General features: G+C 33.7%; 1 protein-coding gene across 2 annotated transcripts in view; it reads left to right on the top strand.

The window, feature by feature from the left end:
* The window catches only part of LOC145267001 (tropomodulin-2-like), a 119,225-nt gene extending 100,343 nt beyond the window's left edge, over positions 1 to 18,882 (top strand). For both annotated transcript variants that reach the window (XM_080122902.1, XM_080122901.1), the window contains 8 exons: positions 556 to 712; positions 3,935 to 4,054; positions 5,054 to 5,137; positions 9,676 to 9,806; positions 12,641 to 12,748; positions 13,654 to 13,797; positions 14,459 to 14,606; positions 17,992 to 18,882. In XM_080122902.1, the coding sequence (XP_079979028.1) occupies positions 556 to 712; positions 3,935 to 4,054; positions 5,054 to 5,137; positions 9,676 to 9,806; positions 12,641 to 12,748; positions 13,654 to 13,797; positions 14,459 to 14,606; positions 17,992 to 18,044 (945 nt within the window). In that variant the 3' untranslated portion in view covers positions 18,045 to 18,882. The remainder of the gene's footprint in view (positions 1 to 555; positions 713 to 3,934; positions 4,055 to 5,053; positions 5,138 to 9,675; positions 9,807 to 12,640; positions 12,749 to 13,653; positions 13,798 to 14,458; positions 14,607 to 17,991) is intronic.
* The last annotated feature ends 1,905 nt before the right edge of the window (positions 18,883 to 20,787 follow it).

Below are 20,787 nucleotides of genomic sequence, written 5' to 3' on the forward strand. Positions count from 1 at the left end.
TAAACATTATGCCACTTTCAGACATGATAGAAGACTCCTATCACTCTCGGGATTTATATACAACTGGCCAACTAGTAGATGATTTAAAGAAAAAAAAACAAAAAAAAACTGGTTTTCATCAAACGGAAATGGAATTATGTTGTCTTATCACTCTCTCCCAACTGGCCAACTAGTAGATGGTTTGCAACAAAAAAGGAAACCGATTTTCATCAAATGGAAATGGAATCATGTCATCTTTTCTAGTGCAAACATTTTATCGTTTCACTCTGTACTTTCAACCTTTTAAAATGTTTTTAATATTCATCATAAAAAACAATATCCAATGACATAAAATAAAAAGTAAAAATATTTCACATCTAAAGTTTTTATTTTAGAAAAGAAATCTGAAGAAAACCACCAGTTAACTTCGTAAAATTTTCAGTTATAAGTAAATGGAAAGACATTACGTAAAAATTAGTGAATTTCCTCATTGGCTAGTACTATGTAGTTTTTTTTTTTCTCTTCACTGATTGTCTTGTTATGTTGAAATCTAAAACCGTGGTTGTTGTGTTTCAGAATTCTCTGTTGCCTCCTTCACAAAGATGTCGTAATCAAACGAGCAAACTTCCGACTGGGCCGTTGAACCGCAAGAAACTGCTGGCCTTTCTTGAGAAGAAAGCACAAGAAGAGAAAGACTGGGAAGAACATAAACCTTACACTGGAGAGAAGAAAGGTCAGACCCTGCGCCTTCCAAACCCCCTCCATAAGTGCTCGGATCTACTCGTGATATTGAGCACTTGCTCTTATAAATATAGTAACACGTTCCGGTCGATGTAACCTCCAACCTTCTTCCGGTGTATCTTCTCGAACTCTAGAATGTTTCTGTCAAACTTGGGAATCTGAATACAATTTCGAATGGAACCCTTTATTTACTTTACGGAGTTAGCATGTTCTTGTTCTATCAGCCACGACTGGACAGAGGTCCTAAGTAATTCGCAGTTGTATTTTATTATTTTTTTATTTTATTTTATTTATTTTTTTTTTTTTAGATCGTCCACACTGAGAATTATACCTGCAACCTTCAGGTGAATATCACTTTTGGCGCAGTGGTTTAGAATACTTGGAAAAATCAATTGTAAAAGTAATATTCTCCTGAAGGTTGAAGGTTCAATTCTCAGTGTGGGCGATCTAAAAAAATAAAATACAATTGCGAATTACTAAGGACCACTATCCAGTCATGGCTGACAGAACAAGAGCATGTTACCCCTGTGAAGTAAATGAAATTTCATCCAATTTGCAGAGTTCAACACAAACATTCCAGAGTTCGACACAATACACCTGAAAAAGGTCGGAGGTTAAATTAACTGAAACGTTGTGAAAATCACACTCAAGATGAGAACAGTAATCCGATGAATCCAAATAATACGAATAACCAATCCTCATCTCAAAAATTTAGAAACGTCATATAATTGACTTCAGAAGAAAAAAAAAAAAAAACGGAAACAAATTAATTGCTGCAAACTGCAAATCAAAATGCTTTGTACGTTTTTCCAAGCACAATTTTATATTGGGTTGGTCAAAAATTCTGTTTTGTTTTTTGGAATGTCATCTTCAAGTAAGTTGTAGAACAGTAGAGTTCTTACATTTTTGAATTTCAGGTTTTGAAATGAAAAACAAAGCAACATAAAGGTATGCCATACATATAAGGAGGACGTTGTTACAGAACGACTCTACTAGAAATGGTTTGCTCGATTCCGAAAAGGAAATTTTTCCAGTGACAGATACTCCTCGCTTTGACACTGGACAGTGACCAAGTTGTATAGGTAAAAGGAGTTATCTACTCCTGTGTGAAAATAGTACTCTAGAGTTATCTGTCCCTGATACTGGAAGTACTAATGAGTTATCTTCCTCTTAGGATTATACTATATTAGAACGGATGGAGGCAGCCATTTGTTTTTCTTTTTTTTTTTTTTTTGTGTGTGTGAAATTCAGCAGTGAACTGTAGAAATGTCTTTACACAAGTAAAAGCTGCATTTAAATAAGAGTAGAGGGTGTACCCGGCATTGTCCGGGTGTTTAGAGGTGTGTGTGTTGGGGGGGGGGGAGATCAAAACAAAAGAATAAGCGAAGTAACAGCCCTGTTTTAATATTATATGAAAAAAAAAAAAACAATGTTAAAACTTCTTTAAAAAAATCGTTGCCCGGGTGTTTGTGTTGGGGGGGGGGGGAGCTTTAAAAAAAAAAAACAGTTTTGATAAGTAGTTAAGATCGAACCCGAAGCCTTGAGGCGAAGATGGAAAATAAAGTGTGCAAAAAACCTGACACGTTACCCGCTCGGCCAGCAAGAAAGAGTAACTGAAACACGTTTATTCTTCATATTCCCAAACCTATTGTGGAAGATGAATTGCATAAAGTCTCTAAACTTGATGCTTGGGTTCTTGATAAACAAACAGAAGCAAAAGAACAAAAGAACTTTTTGGCCAACACAATATATTGTCTGTTTTTTCTTATTTGGCAGTGAGAGAATTTTCAGTATGATGGGGGAGGGGGGGATGCCTTCCCTACAAAATCTGTTAATTTAACATGCATACATAAATCTGTGCCTAAATCAAAACGTGGATTCCAAGAACAAAGCTTCTTTCTTAGAACTGCACGCCTGTGGGACTCTGTTCCGTCTGCCTGCTTCCCACCTGACTACAACCTGGATGTGTTCAAGTCCAACGTTAACAAATTCCTAATGAACCGCCCCCTTAAGTAAACACTTCATCAAATCGCCACACGAACGTACTGTACTTGCAATAACCCTTATCCCCGAGTGGCTTCCGGGCCTTGATAAGTGGTGACCACCATGTAAAAAAAAAATTTAAAACTAACATTTATTCAATTTAATCTTGGGGTTAATACCATCACCAAAATAAAGAGAAATAATCTTCTTAGAAAAAGGTGTATTATACCAAAATTCTTCGCAAAAAAATGATTTTACTAATTTGATAAAATACTAGCTGGAAGCCCAGCATTGCCAACTCATACAATACGCTTAAAAATGATATTTTAATTTACACAGATTGCGTATGTATTATTATAGAATTAATCCTCTATTGATTATTATATATTACGAGGAATAATTTGCTGAGTCGACTAATTTGCAAAAAAAAAAAAGAAAGAAAAATTAAAAAATAATAATAATAATATCGTCGTTCATCAAATTCCGTCTGTGTTTGTTTACAATATCACATCAGCTGATATTTGGGCTTGACGATGAATGCCCTGGAAAAGTCGCTTCTGATTAATGTTTTGTTTTAAAATATGCTATCGAAGAAATGTTTTGCGGCAATTTTAAATGGTACCTCTTTTATCGTAAATTGAACTCATTAATAAGAAAAAAATAAAACAAAATGGTAAGGTACATCCAGGCTTGAACAGGGGACCATTCAATCTGTAGTCGAATGTTATACCACTAAGCTAGATCTTCAGACTATAATAAATCTGATTTTTTTTTTTTTTTAAAGAAGAAATGATTTGCTAAAATTTTATTATCTTTCTTGCACAGTGTAACGTAAAATATTCCCCTGTAAAATTCATTCTTTAGCGAAAAGTTATTTTTAAGATTTTTTCGATTTTCGATACTTATTAGATTAATTTCTGTACAAGGCATATCTAAGAACACTGCCAGACATATAAAAATTAACTTTTTGTGAAATTTGCAAAAGACAGGCTTAGACGTTTCAGAACCTACGAGGAAAGAAACTCATACAGACACACAAAGTGACTTTTATATATAGTAGAGATTTCATAACATTTTCATAACATTTTTTGGTTTTTCAAGAATTTTCAAATAAACTTTACAAAATAAATTGCAGTTCTGTTAGGTTTTCGACTTTGTAAACTAATAATCTTGTCGAAATCTTGTTTGTTTTTTAGTTGATGTTTTTTTTTTTTTTTTTTTTTTTTTTTAGGAAAAGTTTTTGTGCCGAAAGAACCTCCAAAAATCGAGAGCGTTGTTGACGAAGATGTACAAACTGAGTGGGATGACATTCTTTCGAAAGCTACGGAAGAAGAATTGGTCGACCTGGCTGGTAAGGGTTGAAGCGCCATTATCATCATCTTTCTTTTTTTCATTTCTCTTTCTTTTTCTTTCCCATCGCTCCTTTCTTTGCTTTTTATCTCTTTTTTTCTCTCTCTTCCTTCTTTCTTCTCTTTGTCTTTTCTCTTTTTTCTCTTTTCTTTTTTTCCCTTTTACTTTTTTCTTTCCCTTGTCTTTTTTCTATCTGTTAAGGGTCGAGGCAGTGTCTTTTCTTATCTCTCTCTATTTCTCTTTTTCTTTCTCCTAACTCTTTTCCCACACTCTTTATTTTTTTCTTCTCTTCTCTCTCTCTCTTTATTTCACTCTTCTCTCTCTTCTTTTTCTCTTATTCTCCTTTCTCTTTCACCTTTGTTTTTCTCTTTCTTTCTTTTCTCTCCCATATTTCTTTTCTTTTCTTTTCACTTTTTATTCCTTTTCTCTTTTCTTCCCCCTCTTTGTCTCTCTTTTCCTTCTTTCATTCTTTCTTTTTCTCACTTCTTATTCTTTTTTCTCCCTCCGCCATTTCATCTCTTTCATTTTCTTTTTCTCCCTCTTTTTTTATTCCCTTTTCTCTCTTTCACTTTTTCTTTTTCTCTTATTTTCTTTTCTCTCTCTCTCTCTGCTATCTTATTTTTCTTTTTTTCCTCTCTTCTCCTTTTCTCTCCCCATTATTCTATATATATATATATATTTAGTGGAGATGGTAAATTAATAAAAACTGAAGAAAGTGCTCAATACTGTTGTAGAGCAAATATGCGTTTTATTTTTTATTACCATATTTTTCTATTAAGTTACATTATTGTTTCGGCTACACGGCTGTTTTTTGGCTGTCTGTAGCGTCCTCAGACTTTTACAGAAACCTGTTTCTGTAAAAGTCTGAGGACGCTACAGACGGCCAAACAATAATGTAACTTAACAGAAAAATATGGTAATAAAAATAAAACGTATCTCCCCTCCCCTCTCTCTCCCAATTTCTAAATTACTGACTGTCATTTATTGTTTCTTTCTTCAGCTGTTTTGGGTTTCCATGGAATGCTCAACCAGGTGCAGTACAACGCTTCCATTGAAGACAAAGAGATTGTCGGAGGTTTTAAAGGTTAGTATTCAGTTGTCAGAAGATCAAACTCCGGAAGCAGCCACCCCCTCCCTCCACTTCTAACAATTATCGACTTGGTTTTAAAAACCGAACACTCACTTCCTAGAATAAAATTTGCTTACTCTAAACTCCTCATTTTAAAGATTTGGAATCGATCAAAAATATTCAATTTCTGACTTTTTATTGAATTTCTCTTTCTATATTGACAACGAGAGACAGCAAAAAAAAAAAAAGGGTAATTCAATTTCTATTCAATTTGTACAAAAAACTAAAACAAGCTTCATGTAGAGAAAGGGTGGTAGAGATTTATATAGAAGACGATACAGTAGTCCAGCATCCTGAATTGTTGTTGGAAATTTATTATTGCAGTATTACGACAAGTTGGATATAAGTCTTCCATTTGAAAGTCAGTCCTAATATTCCAAAAATCATGAGTGCTATTATACAAACAAAAAAAAAAAATTGAATTTCAATTAAAAACAAATGGTACCTACATAATTGTTATGCCACAAATAGTAACATATCCAAAAATTATGGAAAACGATAAGTTAGAAAAATAATTATTGATGAAAAACTCTTTTCGATAAAGTTTGTATATTTTTAAAATTTTGTCCGACATTTTGAATCGTGTTTGTCATGTGACGTGAGTAACAGAATTATCTCCCTTGTCGACTTGTTTCTTTTTTTTTTTTTTTTTTTTTTTTTTAGTAAGTATAATGTAGTGATTTTGCTTTCTTTTAACAAATTTCTTTTTTCATTAATAATTATTTTTGTGCCTTATCGTTTTTTTTTGTAATTTTTGAATTGTACTCGTCTGAAAAGCAGGGAAACGGAAGCGAGTTCGACAAGAGTGCAGTTCTAAGAAAGAAACTTTGTTCATGGAATCTAAGTTTAGGTTTAGGCACAGATGAAGAGTGTTCAATCTAATTCTCACAAAAATTCATAGCCGTCGGATATTTTGATTTTTTTATGGCAGATTTTAAAAACAAGGGAGATAATTCAGTTTGTTATACAGAATTGGTCGCACAACTCTTCCCCATTAAAACATACACTAACGCTCGATAATTTGATAAGTTCTATTTTTACTTGTAATTATTTTTCTACTGGGTCATTTTTCATAATTTTTGGAATTGTTACTAATTTCCATATGACACTGAGTATGTAGTAGTGTTTTACCTAAGATGCATTGGTTTTGAAATCCCGCTCAGCAAACAACAGTGTCGTTTGGATGGATGCTACACACGTCTTTTGAGAAGAGTGCTCAATCTCTCATGGCGAAACCACCCAACTCTAAAAATGATATATGGAGACTTACTGAGAGTATCGACCTCAGTTTGCAAGAGACGTGTTCAGTTTGCTGGGCATTGTGCACGTGCCACAGATGAACTTGTTTCATCATTTGTACTGTAGAAGAACCCATCATATCACAATCAAAATGCATTTATCTCCAAGAAAGATCTTTTGGGTGCTATGACAGATAGGGAATACTGGAAGGGTGTAGTGAGTTCAATCTTGGCTGAGGCTGCAAGATGATAAGGTCCTGGATACGACCTTAAACTATATCCAGTGGTGAGGCCCCAGCTTGCAGGCTTTGGAGAGTGTGAAGCAACCCTTTAATTACCATTGCTCCCAGGTCCACTCTGACCCAGAGTGGTAGTATCTGTTAGGGTCCCAACTATGGGTTAAATAGAAACCGATCTGGGGGGGAAAAAAACAACTCACTGGATTCGGCATTAAATAACCTGAAAAGGGTTGATATGCCGTAAAACAAAAATAACCAACTAACGAGCAAGATGATAATGATGATACACTGCACAAGCACCTTAATTTCTTGTGAAAAATTATTCATCTTCAAGGGAAATAACTCTTATAATATTTTGATGCTTGTTAAGATACAGCCGACAAATCGATTTTTAAAAATGTCATTTTAAGCAAAACAATATTATGTGCTTACTTGTCATGTCGAAAAAAGTAGTATATCCAAAAATTCCAAAAAATCGGGTAGAAATTTATTTTATTTTTTTTTTTATTACATTTTCACCCCAAACAAGGCAAATTGCCACTTTGGTGTAGGGGGCTACTATCAGGGGCAACAACTACTGGCGTACTATGTAGGGATTTGGGTAGCAAGATGTCGGTTCATGTTACACTTGAACTTCTGCACGTCAGTACTGTTGGGGAAGCAGGGACCTGGAATGGAATTCCAAAGTCTAGCGGTTCTGTGGAAGAAACTATTGGAGTAGAAAGATCTGTTACATCTAGGGATCTCTACAGTGTGGGGGTGGGATTTAGCAGCCTGTCGGGTTTGTCGAGGGTGCTCACGTCGTGGGGGCACAAGTGATTGCAGTTTGTCAGAGCATTCACCACTAAAATACTTGTAGAACAGGCAGAGAGATGCAACATTTCGTCGATGGGACAGAGGCTGAAGCTTAGATGCCAGTTCAGGGCCTATCAGGTTTGCGACTCTCTTTTGAACCTTGTCAAGGAGCGAGAGACTAGTAGCAGATGCACCAGCCCAAATGTGACAACAATACTCCATACATGGGCGAATGGTGGCCTTATAGAAGTACAGGATACTTTCGGGTGTTAGTAGTTGTCTAGCACGGTAGAGAGAGCCCACCTTTCTTGCAGCGGCCCTGGCAATGTCTTCAATGTAATTGTTCCAACTCATGTTTCCTGTGAACGTTATGCCAAGGAGTTTGAAAGATGTACTCTCAGATAAAGAGTCGTTGGCCATTGCTATAGGTGGTAGAGAGGGTTTCTTGTAATTATTGAATGAAACTAGTTTAGTCTTGGTTGCATTGAATGTAACCAACCATTTTTGTCCCCATTCCACTACAGATTGGAGGTCGTCCTCTCGTGTTTCTGCCATTTCTTTACAAATGTGTTCATTCGTCTTCCTGTCGTGCCTGCCATAGAGTGTAGTGTATAGTTAAAAGTAATTTTACGGAAAATTGGGCAGACTCACATTTTTTAGATGTTATAAAATAGATGGTAGAAGTCTAAACGCAAGGGACATAACCCTGAGAGGAATATTTTAGATTACTTGTGTCATAGCTGCAATATTTGTTGTTTATGAGTGATGTTTTTTTGTTTGTTTTTTTTTCGCAAAAGCAATTGTTCTACTCGATGAATTTTCGTAATTTTTGGATATATTACATACTTCATAATTTTTTAATTTTTGGATATATTACATACTTCGTAATTTTTGGATATATTACATACTTCATAATTTTTTAATTTTTGGATATATTACATACTTCGTAATTTTTGGATATATTACATACTTCATAATTTTTGGATATATTACATACTTCATAATTTTTGGATATATTACATACTTCATAATTTTTGGATATATTACATACTTCATAATTTTTGGATATATTACATACTTCATAATTTTTGGATATATTACATACTTCATAATTTTTTAATATATTACATACTTCATAATTTTTTAATATATTACATACTTCATAATTTTTTAATATATTACATACTTCATAATTTTTTAATATATTACATACTTCATAATTTTTTAATATATTACATACTTCGTAATTTTTGGATATATTACATACTTCGTAATTTTTGGATATATTACATACTTCGTAATTTTTGGATATATTACATACTTTGTAATTTTTGGATATATTACATACTTTGTAATTTTTGGATATATTACATACTTTGTAATTTTTGGATATATTACATACTTTGTAATTTTTGGATATATTACATACTTTGTAATTTTTGGATATATTACATACTTCAGGTTTATATTATTTAACTCTGGAATCTTTCCGTGAAACTCGGTGAATCTTCATGGAATAACTCTTATAAAATATATTTCTTTTGCACTATTTAACAGGATTAATAAAAATAAAGGCGCTTCTTTGTTATAAATGCAGAAATAAAAAAAATTGAAATCTTGAATTTCAAGTGAAACCGAGCCATCCACTATGCTATGGGCCCTTGCAAGCAGTAATCCGAAGAATCTATAATCAATCTTAAAAAATCATGGCACTTCTAAACTATCAGAATGAAATTTCAGAAATCGTAAAACTGAATTTCACATGAAAACAATGGTATCCACATATTCCTCATATTTTTAAGATGATTATCTCCAAAAAATTATGAAAATCAATAAGGTAGAAAATTATTTATTAAAGAAAATAAAATTTGAAGAAAACTATTGTATTTGCTTATGTAAGAGACAAGAGAGTTAAAAAAAAAAAGTTAATTTTTTTGTTTCGCTTTAAATCAGATGACCGCAAGTTCTCACGTTCTAACACGATTAAAGTTTTTTTTTTTTTTAATAATTCAGTAATATTCATGTAATTCCGACTGCATAATTTGGAAGCTACCATTGTAATTTATTAGAATTGACAAAAAAATCAGTTGAAACCATTGTCTTTTATCTGAAATTTATCCATTTATCGACTACAAAATTTTGTTCTGATAGTGTAGAAGTGCCAAAATCATAAACATAATAACACTTCCTTTTTTTTTTTTTTTTTTTTTTTCAATCTCAGGCATTGCAAAACATGAAGATTTGAAAGTTTTTGAAACGCAAGCCCCGAACACGACCGATTATGAAGCAAGCTTAAAACAATTAAAAGAGAACGACCCGAAACTAAAACATCTGAATCTAAATAACATTAAGGTAAGTAAGCAAAAAAAAAAGGTACTTGTGTAGTATAATTGTATTTAATATAAAATCACTACCACGTACTTACTTGGCATGTCGAAATTAGTAAGAATTACAAAAAATTGTGAAAAATGGTTGAGTAGAAAAATCGATGATACCTCCGTTCAGTCTCGAAATACAAAGGATAACCTTGTATGAGCAACTGCGTGTGTAACTGTGAGGCAAGGATTGCGCAATCGCCAACCACACCTCTCCTGAATTGGTATTGTTTGAGTTCAGTGGCAAGTGGGAATTCAGGACAACTGGAAACAATGCCAAAATAAGCGGAGAGTACATACAGCACTTAGAAGTCCCAAATGGTCAGCCATTTAGTACTGACGAGGTTCTACGTTGATTTAGAAAATAATTATAACTTAAAATAAATTTTTGGAATTTTTTTTTTTTTTTTAAATAAACAAAAATTTATTTGTTTATAAACCAAAGTAGTTTTTGAGTCATCATCGGGATTGACACAGTTTTTTAAAAATCTTATTTATCCCTCGTGGCATGATGCCACTTAGGACAAAAATAAGGCTTGTTTGGTGTCATCAACGGTGATTTACAAATGTTCAAGTTAGGAGATATGTGTGGTTGTGCACAAGAGTTATATATGGATATGTTCTCTCTGTGAAAAGCATTGTTAAAAGAAAACTCAAAATGTAAGTTTAGTAAGCCAATTTATCATAATTTGTTAATGTTGAAGAGTTTTTAAAATCCAGGGGAAATAACTGCAATTTATGATGCTGACAAAATAATTGTAATCTGCGATTTCAAAATTGAAAATAACGGACCACTAATATGTTTTTATTTTTAATGAAAAGAAAACAGATATTAGTAGTCTGTTATTTTAAAAAAAAAAAAAGAAAAAAAAAAAGGTTTTAGCAAATCTTCTACTCAATCAATTTTCATCATTTTTGGAACTGATACTAATTTTGACATAATGTAACATGATCGTCATGTTCGAACTGTGTTTGTTACAGCTTAAACCTCTTTCGGACTCCCTTGCTGTCTGGCATCGTTGAAAAGAAATAAACAAGCAAAAATAAATAAATCTGACTAATTTTCTTTCTTTTTTAACACAAGTCGTTTACTGCGGTTTTCTTTCTCCTCATCTTGACGCCAGCTTAAAAGTTTCTTGCTGCCACATGTCCATCTCACCTGGTGACGTTTTTCTTTCTGCTTCACTACACGCCGGCCGTAGGCAGCCATTTCTCGTCTTTAACTTTACATGTTCATCTTTTTCAACCGCACTTTTTCTTCTCTGACTATGTAGTGCCCTTTTTGCTTTTTCTAGTCACGCCAGCTCGCGGACACTCTCTAATTTGCATATGTGCTTTTTTTCAGCTACTACTGCTAATATCCTCACAAGCCGGTTATCTCGCAGCTCCTGCTGATATTTTCCCACGCGCTATGTTATAATAACGTGTAAATACATAATAGTGTTTCTTTTTTGTTTTTTTTTTACCTAAAATACATTTATTTGAAACCTCATACTAAACAAGCACCCACATTACGTTACACGTTACATTACACGTTACATTACACGTTACATTACACGTAAAATAAAAACACTATTATGTACTTAAATGTTATGTTGAAATTAGTAAATCACAGTTTCATTGTACTTGTTATTGTTGAAGAGTGCTTAAAATTTAACTACAGTCTATGATTTTGACAAAATAATTGTAATTTGCCATTTCAAAATAGAAAATGATAGACTGCTAATATTTTCTTTCTTCTTTTTTTTTTTTATTATATTTTCACCCCAAACAACAAGCCACATTGCCATTTTGATGTGGGGGGCTACTATCAGGGACATAAGCTACAGGGATACTATCTAGGGAGTTGAGCAGCAAGATATCTGTTCACACTACACTTGAACTTCTGCATGTCAGTACAGTTGGGGATGCAGGGATCTGGAAGGGAGTTCTAAAGTCTAACAGTTCTGAGGAATAAACTACTGGAGTAGAAGGCCTTCTTACATCTAGGGATCTCTACCGTGAAGGGGTGGGATTTAGCTGCTTGTTTTTTTTTACGTCGAGGGAGTACAAGTGCTTGCAGTTTGTCGCAACATTCACCATTAAAATACTTGTAGAACAGGCAGTGGGATGCAACATTTCGTCGATGGGACAGAGGCTGAAGCTTAGATGACAGTTCAGGACCTATCAGGTTGGCAACTCTTTTTTGAACCTTGTCTAGGAGCGAGAGACTAGTAGCAGATGCACCAGCTCAAATATGGCAACAATACTCCATACATGAGTGAATGTTGGCCTTATCGTAAAGAGTTTTCTAACATGGTAGAGAGAAGCTACCTTCTTTGCAGCGGTTCCGGCAATGCTCTCAATGTAATTGTTCCAACTCGTGTTCCCTGTGAACATTAGGCTGAGGAGTAAAAACAGTTCTAGCAAATCTACTGGATCATTTTTTGTAATTTTAAAAATTGTTACTAGTTTCGACATGACAAGTAAGTACATGATAATTTTTTTCTACATAAAATACATTTTTTTGAAATCTCATTATACACTGTACAAGAACCAACTTATATATTTTTGAAATTAAATAATTAAAGTTTCAATAGTAACCTATTTCTGGCCAGGTCTTTATTTAACCTTCTTTCTCTCTGATTCATTCTTATCACTTGCAGGTTTTCCTTTTAAATTGTCATAAAATTTTTGCACTGGCCTAATATACAATACAAAAAAAATCAAATAAAATTTTGAAATAAATAATTCCAAAACAATCGATATTTCGTAAAACCCATCTCTTGCCAAAATATATGGTCTTGCATGATTTTTTTTTTCTTTTGTCAGGGCATTCCAAAAGAGAAGCTGATTGAAATTGTTGACACGCTCAAGACAAACACACATTTAGAGATTTTGGAAATTGCCAGCGTTGATGCCACAGATTTCGTGGCCAAGGTAAATCATTATCTATTATTATATATTAAAATCATCCATATAATAACACATTTAAGCATGACAAAAGGAAGACATGTTCCAAAAGTCATGTAAATTGATCAAGCAGTTTTATTTTGAAACAAGAAAATCAAATTTTACAATTAACGAAAAAGCAGCCGTCTTGTACACTATTTTGAAAACCATCTTAAAAACAGAAACAGACTTAATATCTCAAACTCGAAAACTAATCAAAATATTTTATTTTATGTAAATGGCATTATTATCCAGAATTCCTCCTACATTTAAAAAATAAAAATAAAGAAAAATCTGTAAAATGTATGTATCTGTGATGAAATAAAAAATATCATATTCCAAAAATCATGTAAATTAGTAGTTTTATTTTTTTATAATGAAAATTATTTTTAAAGCGAATTATGGGAATATGTGCGCATTGCAACAAAAATCTCGCAAGTTTGAATTATTGTTGATTTATCTTTTTTTTTGTTTCTTCAAGATGGTAAATTGTAAACGTGTAATATATTTCAAATCCATTTATAAAAGTTCTGATTTTATTTGTTGGTGAATATTTGTAACATTCGTATTATTTGTTATTCCAAAACTCAGAAAAATTATTTGTATAAAAAAAAGCAAAAACAAATTATTTGTATAAAAAAAAAATTGCCAAAATAATACACCATATTTGGGGGGGGGGGGGTTAACACTACTGGAAATCTCATGACATCACATTTGGCAATCATGACCAAATGCAATTATTTAACAGAACCAACAAAACAGTAAAGAAAAAAACAAAAAAAACATTAATTTTCATTCCACTGTACAATATATTTCTATTCATTTAAACATACGTTTTCTTTTCTTTTTAACCCAGAGCAATGTAATGAAGTTTTTTTGTTGTTGTTTTTCAGGCGATAGCTGAAGCCATTAAAGAAAATAAGACTTTGCAAATCTTAAATATTGAATCGAATTTCATCAGTGGGGAGTCCATTGTTGAAATCCTTCGTGGGGTCAGCAGTCATAAGGCCCTCAAAGAATTTCGCGTTGATAATCAGGTGAGAATCGGACGTTTTTTTTTTTGTTTTTTTTTTATGTATCGATATATTTTATGAAGTGATTCCGTTTTTTTTTTGTTTTTTTTTTTTGACAAAGGAGTCACCTCTTATCAAGGTCCAGAGGCCACTTGAGGATAAGGGTTAATGAATATACATTAGTCAATGGGATTATATAGAGCAATAAGTATAATAGTATATAATTATAGCATAAGTAGTGGAAATTTTGTAAATTGGATTACTTAAGGGGACAGTTCATCAAGAACTTGTTTACATTGGACTTGAATTTAATCAAATTGTAGTCAGCTGGAAAGCAGGCAATTAGAAGAGAATTCCACAGGCGTGCAGTTCTAAGAAAAAAAGCTTTGTTCATGGAATCTACGTTTAGGTTTAGTCACAGATAAAGAGTGTGGGAAATTATTGATAGTGGTTTTGGCTAGACGAGTGTTTTTCGTGAAAGTTTGGCAAGGAGGGGGCCATAGATTGGAGCTCAGACGAGCACTTGCCATGAAAATAACTGATTAGTTGGTAGCAAAGTATGGTTCCATCTGATTGGCTAGTTCTTATCACCCCTATTTATAAATAGAACCTTCCAATTTTTTTATAACTATGCCCTCACGACTATACCAAAAATATTGTAACCGTATGTTTCTCTTTCTTCCAGAAACCATCCGTTCTTGGAAACCAAGTAGAAATGGCAATCACTAAACTCATCGAAGATAACGATACGATCCTTCGATTTGGAATCTGGTTTGAATATCCTGACGCCCGTGTCCGAGTACAGGAGAAAATCCAAAAGAACAATGATCAGAGTAAGGGTTCGGAAATTTCCGAGTTGGCTTATTTATTTTTTATTTTTTATTTTTTTATTGTTTAAAATCCTCTCGTTGTTAGCGATCTACCATTTTCTAATTTAAAATCATGAAATTTTTTTTTGAAAGGATTTGGAAATTTCCGAGTTGGCTTTTTCTTTTTTAATTTACTTAAAAAAATTATTTTATTTTTTTAAATCATCTCTCCTCATGATAAGATGTTTCAGAAAGTTTACGTTGTTGTATTTCACACTGAATATCATGTTTGTTCGTACAAACATGATATTCAGTGTGAAATTTTTTGTAATTTTTGGAGTTTATACTACTTTCGACATGACACGTCATTACGAGATGCCTTCAATAAGTTTCCAGACTTTTTTTATACAAGCATGTAAAATTGTCGTAGACTCTTGAAAATTTAGTATGTTATTGCTATACATCTCATGAGATGACTGACCAATTTTTATGATTTCAGGTTCAAATGAAAAGCTACAGCAGGTATTGAAATACACCCTACTAAAGCCTGATTGTCACAGTTGATGAATATCAAAAATGCAACCTGAACGTGAGGACACTTTAGAAGAACGATATGCAATAAAATTCTGTTTTAAACTTGGAAAAAATGTCACAGGAATGTATGGAATGCTTCAAACTGCTTTTGGACTATCTTGCATGAATTAAGCATCATTTTTTTTGAGTGACATAAGAGATTCAAGGAAGGAAGGGAGTCTGTGAGGAATGATGAGATGTGAGAGGAGTAAGGGAGCTAGAACACCAGAATCGATTGATCAAAAAGATAATTTCATGGATAAGGATCGTCGTGTGTCTATAGAGACAGTAAGTGCACAGTTTGATGTCAGTGTGGGAACTGTACACGCAATTATGAAGATGCAGAAAGTTTGCGCAAAATTTTCCCAAGGATTCAGTCCACAACTTCATCCTTGTCACAGACTATTTGACCCAGATGGGCATCAACACAGTTCCTCACCCTCCCTATAGTCCAGACCTTGCTTCCTGTGACTTCCAAGATAGACATAAAGACGTTTTCTCACTCTTCATATCATCCAGACCTTGCTCCCTGCTTATTCGCTAAGCTCAAGGAAAACCTTAGAGGCTGTCGTTATGAGACAATTGAGGAGATGAAAGAGGCTGTGACGAGGGTTATTGACACGTTTGCACAAGAGGACTTCCATGGGGCCTTCCAGAAGTTGTTGGAATGGTACAAGTGCATTGCAGCCGGAGGAGATTACTTCGAAGGAGACTAGAGTTTTATATGTGTGCTATCAATAAAATGCATATATGAAAAAAGTCTGGAAACTTATTGAAGGGACCTCATATATCAAGTTTGGTCTGTATATATGCGCATATATTTCTATGCATTGGGTTCATTTTAAAACTAATTAACCGATCATTATGAATTTTGGAACAGAGATACTGGGCGTAAGTGGGGATAATTTGGGCTATATTTAGTTAGTTTTTAGATAAAAGGCACTCATATGTTGAACGCGTTTTTGTGAACTTTACATGTATCTTTTTTAAATGATGTACATTTTAATTAGCCACGCCCCTAACCCTAACCACGTCACACATGCGGCGTGTATTACTCATACGTATTAAAACAAACAAACAAACGGTACAACAAGCGCATTGCAACCGGGGGAGATTACTTTGAAGGAGACTAGAGTTTTGTGTACTATCAATAAAATGCCTAAAAAGTCTGGAAGTAAGTGTGATCGTAAATGTTTAGAATGGATGGAGCAAATTCAAAGAACTTTTGTCATAACTAACCAGTAGAGCTTTACCACTGTTGACCAATGGAAGAGTCTATCAGGCAGAGAGACGATGTGAGAATGATACAATCGATGTGTAATGTAAGTCTTGAAAACCGACTTAGATCTGATGACCTCAGAGGAAGATTAAATCATGGGGAGATGTGCGCAGAAGAGTAAGGATAAAAGTTCATGGGTTAAGTAGATGTAGAACAGTTGAGGTAGCAGGTTCAGTTCAGAGGAAATCAATATTATAAAATAAGACACTGTTAGCAATCGGCCATTTTCTAATTTGCAATTGTGAAATTTAACTGAAAATAAGGGAGGTAAATCAGTTTGTCATATGAAATTGTCCACAACAAAAAGAAACGCTAAAGCTGCATTATTCGATAAATGTTATTTTTACTTGCAAAAATCATTTTTGATTATTTTTTGGAATTTTTACTTATATGAGGCACGCGAGTGTAGCATAATGTGCGGCAACGTCGCGTAGACAGCAGTAGCTGCAGGGAAATAACGAGGTGTAGTAGGAGGGGTCGACAGACGAGAGGAAGAATGAAATGAGAATGTTACAAACACTTTGCCTGTGTGTACTCTTTTCTTCCAGGTCTTGAAACAGATTCACTTGGATGATAAAGAATATTACGAGAGGATTACAACCTAATCTTACCAAATGGTTACCCATTTAAAATGGTATCCCTGGAAGAAACGAAAAAGAAAATCTTGAATAATCTTGTACAACTGATTCCATTTGCGACACAAAGTCTTTGTAGACGTTCTTATTTATTTGCCTCCCCGCATGGGCAGAGTTAGGCACAAGGTTGGTTTTTAATGTGGGGAAAATCCAGCTCCCCGAAAAGGGGCACTCTGGATAGGAACAAAAATAAAAATTGCCTCAATCTAGAAGGATTTCGCCTCCACTTCCTACCAATTCGACCAATGTTCGACCAAGCTTCTGTGGCTTAGAACACCATTTTCTTAGTGTCATACTGTACCATAATGAGCTGCGACGTTGCTTAGACAGCAGTAGCTGCAGTGAAATAAAAATAAGAGCAGTAGGATGTAGCAGGACTTGGTGACATCACGCGGAGATAGCAGCAGCAGCAGCAGGAAGAGAGAGAGTGGAGTGGTGGAGACATGACGGCATGAACAGCAGCAGACGACAATGAATTCTCTGTGAAAATTTGTGTAAAATGGAAAGCTCAGACAGGAAATAAGTGTCTCTCAAAGAAAAGTGAGTTTAAAGTATTTCTTTTATTTGTTTACCATTTTGATGAAGACGACAGGCGAGAGGAAGAACAGAATGAGAACGTCTTCTATAACAAAAGTACGTAATGTTTTTACGTAAAAATCACATTCTATTATACAAGCACCGTTTTTATTTATTTTTTTTTTTACTTTAGTGATTCAGAGGTTTGGTTTCAGGTCATTCTCTTTTAATTAGTTTATTACAAGGGAGATAACTCAGTTTATCGTACGGAAGTGGCCGTATGAGACTACAACAATTTTTATTTAAAATGCATTTTCTTTTTTTTTTTTTATTATAATGCACAAGCGCTGGACGATAATTTCACCAAAGACATTCTGAATTGTTTTTTTTTTCTTTTGTTTTTCAGTCCGCCAAGCTCGTAAAAGCACCAGTAAGGATGATTCTGCTGCTACTTCTTGAGGCCTGAGGACATCAACAGTACCAGCGGCACCATCATCAGCCCCCTCCCCAACCAAATAAGTGAGGATCGGACCTCTCTCTTCCTCCTCCCTCATAGTTCTTTTCTTGCTGCTCTACGCGACCACCACAACTTTATTTTATTTCCCTGCTGCTCCTACGTCCCTTTTTCTATGGAATAATATCTTCCTTCCTGCCTCTGCGCCTATTTCTTTTTTTTTTTTCTTGGTTTCATGAGTATTCAAAAATGCTGGACGCAAGACTGTGTTACCTGTCTCTTCTACAGAAACCGTTCCGAGACTAAGATTCTTCTTGGCGCGCATCCCAGCATAAAACTCACAAGCTCCTCCCCCCCTCCCCAGCCAAAAAAAAAACATTAAAATTGGGCTCTTATCCCTCCCAAACCTAAACCTAACTCCACTCCCGCAATATTTTTTTTTTATATTTGGATCCCTACCCCAAACCACGTAACCACACCCCTACCAAAAAAAAATTTTTTTTCTATTCCTGAAATCCCACAGGGAACCCCTAATCCCAACTCTACCCCTCTTTCCCTTCAATTTAATTCTTCTCTTTTCATCTGCAACTGTATAACCCCCCTCCCCCCAAAAAAATGACAATAAAAAAAAAATATATATATATATATATATATAAAAAAATAAAATCATTTAAAAATTTTTTTTTTTTTTTAAATTCCCTCCTTCGCCTTTATGTTTATGTGGAATTGTCTTTCGCCCCAAGGAGGATTAAAGCCATTAACCTTTGTATCTGTGTGTCTCACGGAAGGGGGTCGTGGCTCCCCCCTCTCGCATGGCACTTAATAAAAACATAAATACCCATTGTTTTTTTTAGATTTATTTCATTGTGTGTTCTCTTTCGTCTTTCATGTACCTCCACATCTTTTCTCTCCGCATTCAGCATCGTTTGTTTTTGAGATTGCAGGTGAAATTTTATCAAAATAAAAAAAATTAAAAATATTTTTTACAATTACTTTTTAGACAATTGTAAAGAATTATTTATTAAATTTTATTTTATTTTATTCCCCAATTTTTCTAAATCATCATTTAAATTGATTTTAAAATAAAATTTTTTATTATCTTTCAAAATTTTTTAAAATCCAAAATTTTTGATTTTCTTTCAAATTTTGTTTTGAATAAAAACATTTTTATTACCTTTTCAAGCTTTTTTAAATTAAAATTTTTTTGATTTTCTTTTAAATTTTTTGTTTTAAATATAAAAAATTCATAATCTTTTCAATTGTTTTTTTTTTTTTAAAATTTTTTAAATCAAAAATATTTTTGATTATCTTTTAAAAATTTTTTAGATCCAAAATTTTTTGATTATTTTAAATTTTTTGTTTTTAATTTAGAAATATTTTTGATTATTTTTTTAAAAAATTTGAAAATCAAATTTTATTTTGATTATTTTTAAAAAATTTTGAAAATCAAAATTTTATTTTGATTATTATTTAAAATTTTTGAAAATCAAATTTTATTTTGATTATTTTAAAAAAATTTTGAAAATAAAATTTTATTTGGATTATTTTTTTAAAAACCGCAATGGGATAGGAATGCTGAGTCGCTTAACTGTATCCCTAGTAATTACTGCCTTCCATAGTTGTTTTCGGCTCCTCACATTTTAGCCAACTAATCCTTTGGCCAGCTCTTGGGTAGGATTGAAACCGCTATCTTCAAACAATGCTCAGACTCAACATCTCTATCCACTGTACTATGGGCTCGGAAGAAGGCCAGAATAGTTGACTGAAACGTCATTAAACAAAGATGAGGATAACAATCTGCAAATAAATCTGCAAATTACTCATCTCAAACGATTCCAATAATCTATCATATAAAGAGCAAAAATCTGTTTAAATGTATGTATGTATGTATATTTGTATGTCTGCCTAAAACTTTTGAAAGACGTGTCGGAACGTAGCGAAACCGGTATCATTTGAAACTTCAAACTTTTGGACGACAAATATCGAAAAATTGGCCAAAAACATTAATTCCTTCATCCTCAATGGGGCATTTTTCTACAAGGAGGGGTCACCTTTTTTTCGCAGATATTTTCAAAAGTCATCCACTCTTTTCGATTGACTAGCCTTAATTTTGATTCGTTACTCCTGGTTTTGCGATGGACACAACAGCAAAGACTACCACTTTCTTTTTTTTTTTTTTTTCCTTTTGCTCAACACACACCTCCAAACATCCGGGCAACGCCGAGCACCCAGGCTAGTCTAATATATAAATAGTAAAATGGGTGTGTACGTTTGTGTATGTCCACGGAAGTTTTTTTGGGTCGGGGTTTTTGCGTCGGTTAGATTCCGGAAGAAGTTTTCTTATACTTCCCAGATTATAATATCTCAGATTTGCAAACGGACATCGTCTCTATCTTCTTTCTTTTTTTTTTATTTTTTATTTTATCGTGTTTTAAAAAATTTCCTTGTTTCGAGCGTTTGTTTGTCTTTTTCATATAAATAAAGCGAAACTAATTGAATGCAAACTTGCAAACGCCTCGCCTTCCAGCTAGGTAGTATCTGTTCTGTAATTGGTCGTTGGTCAATGTAGGGGAAACCCTTCATACTGAGACAATTACTATTTATTTGGATGCTATATGAGTGCTCCCATTTTTGGGGGAGCTGCTTTTCCTCTACATTAAAAACGAACTTATGTCTAATTTGCTTCCATGGGGAAGCAAGTAAATACCACAACAGAAAGCGGGAAGCTTACTTGGCCCCCAGCCAGGT

This window comes from Euprymna scolopes, chromosome 42 (genome assembly GCF_053919585.1).
Source record: "Euprymna scolopes isolate OS-2025 chromosome 42, ASM5391958v1, whole genome shotgun sequence".
Taxonomy (NCBI): Eukaryota; Metazoa; Mollusca; class Cephalopoda; order Sepiida; family Sepiolidae; genus Euprymna; species Euprymna scolopes.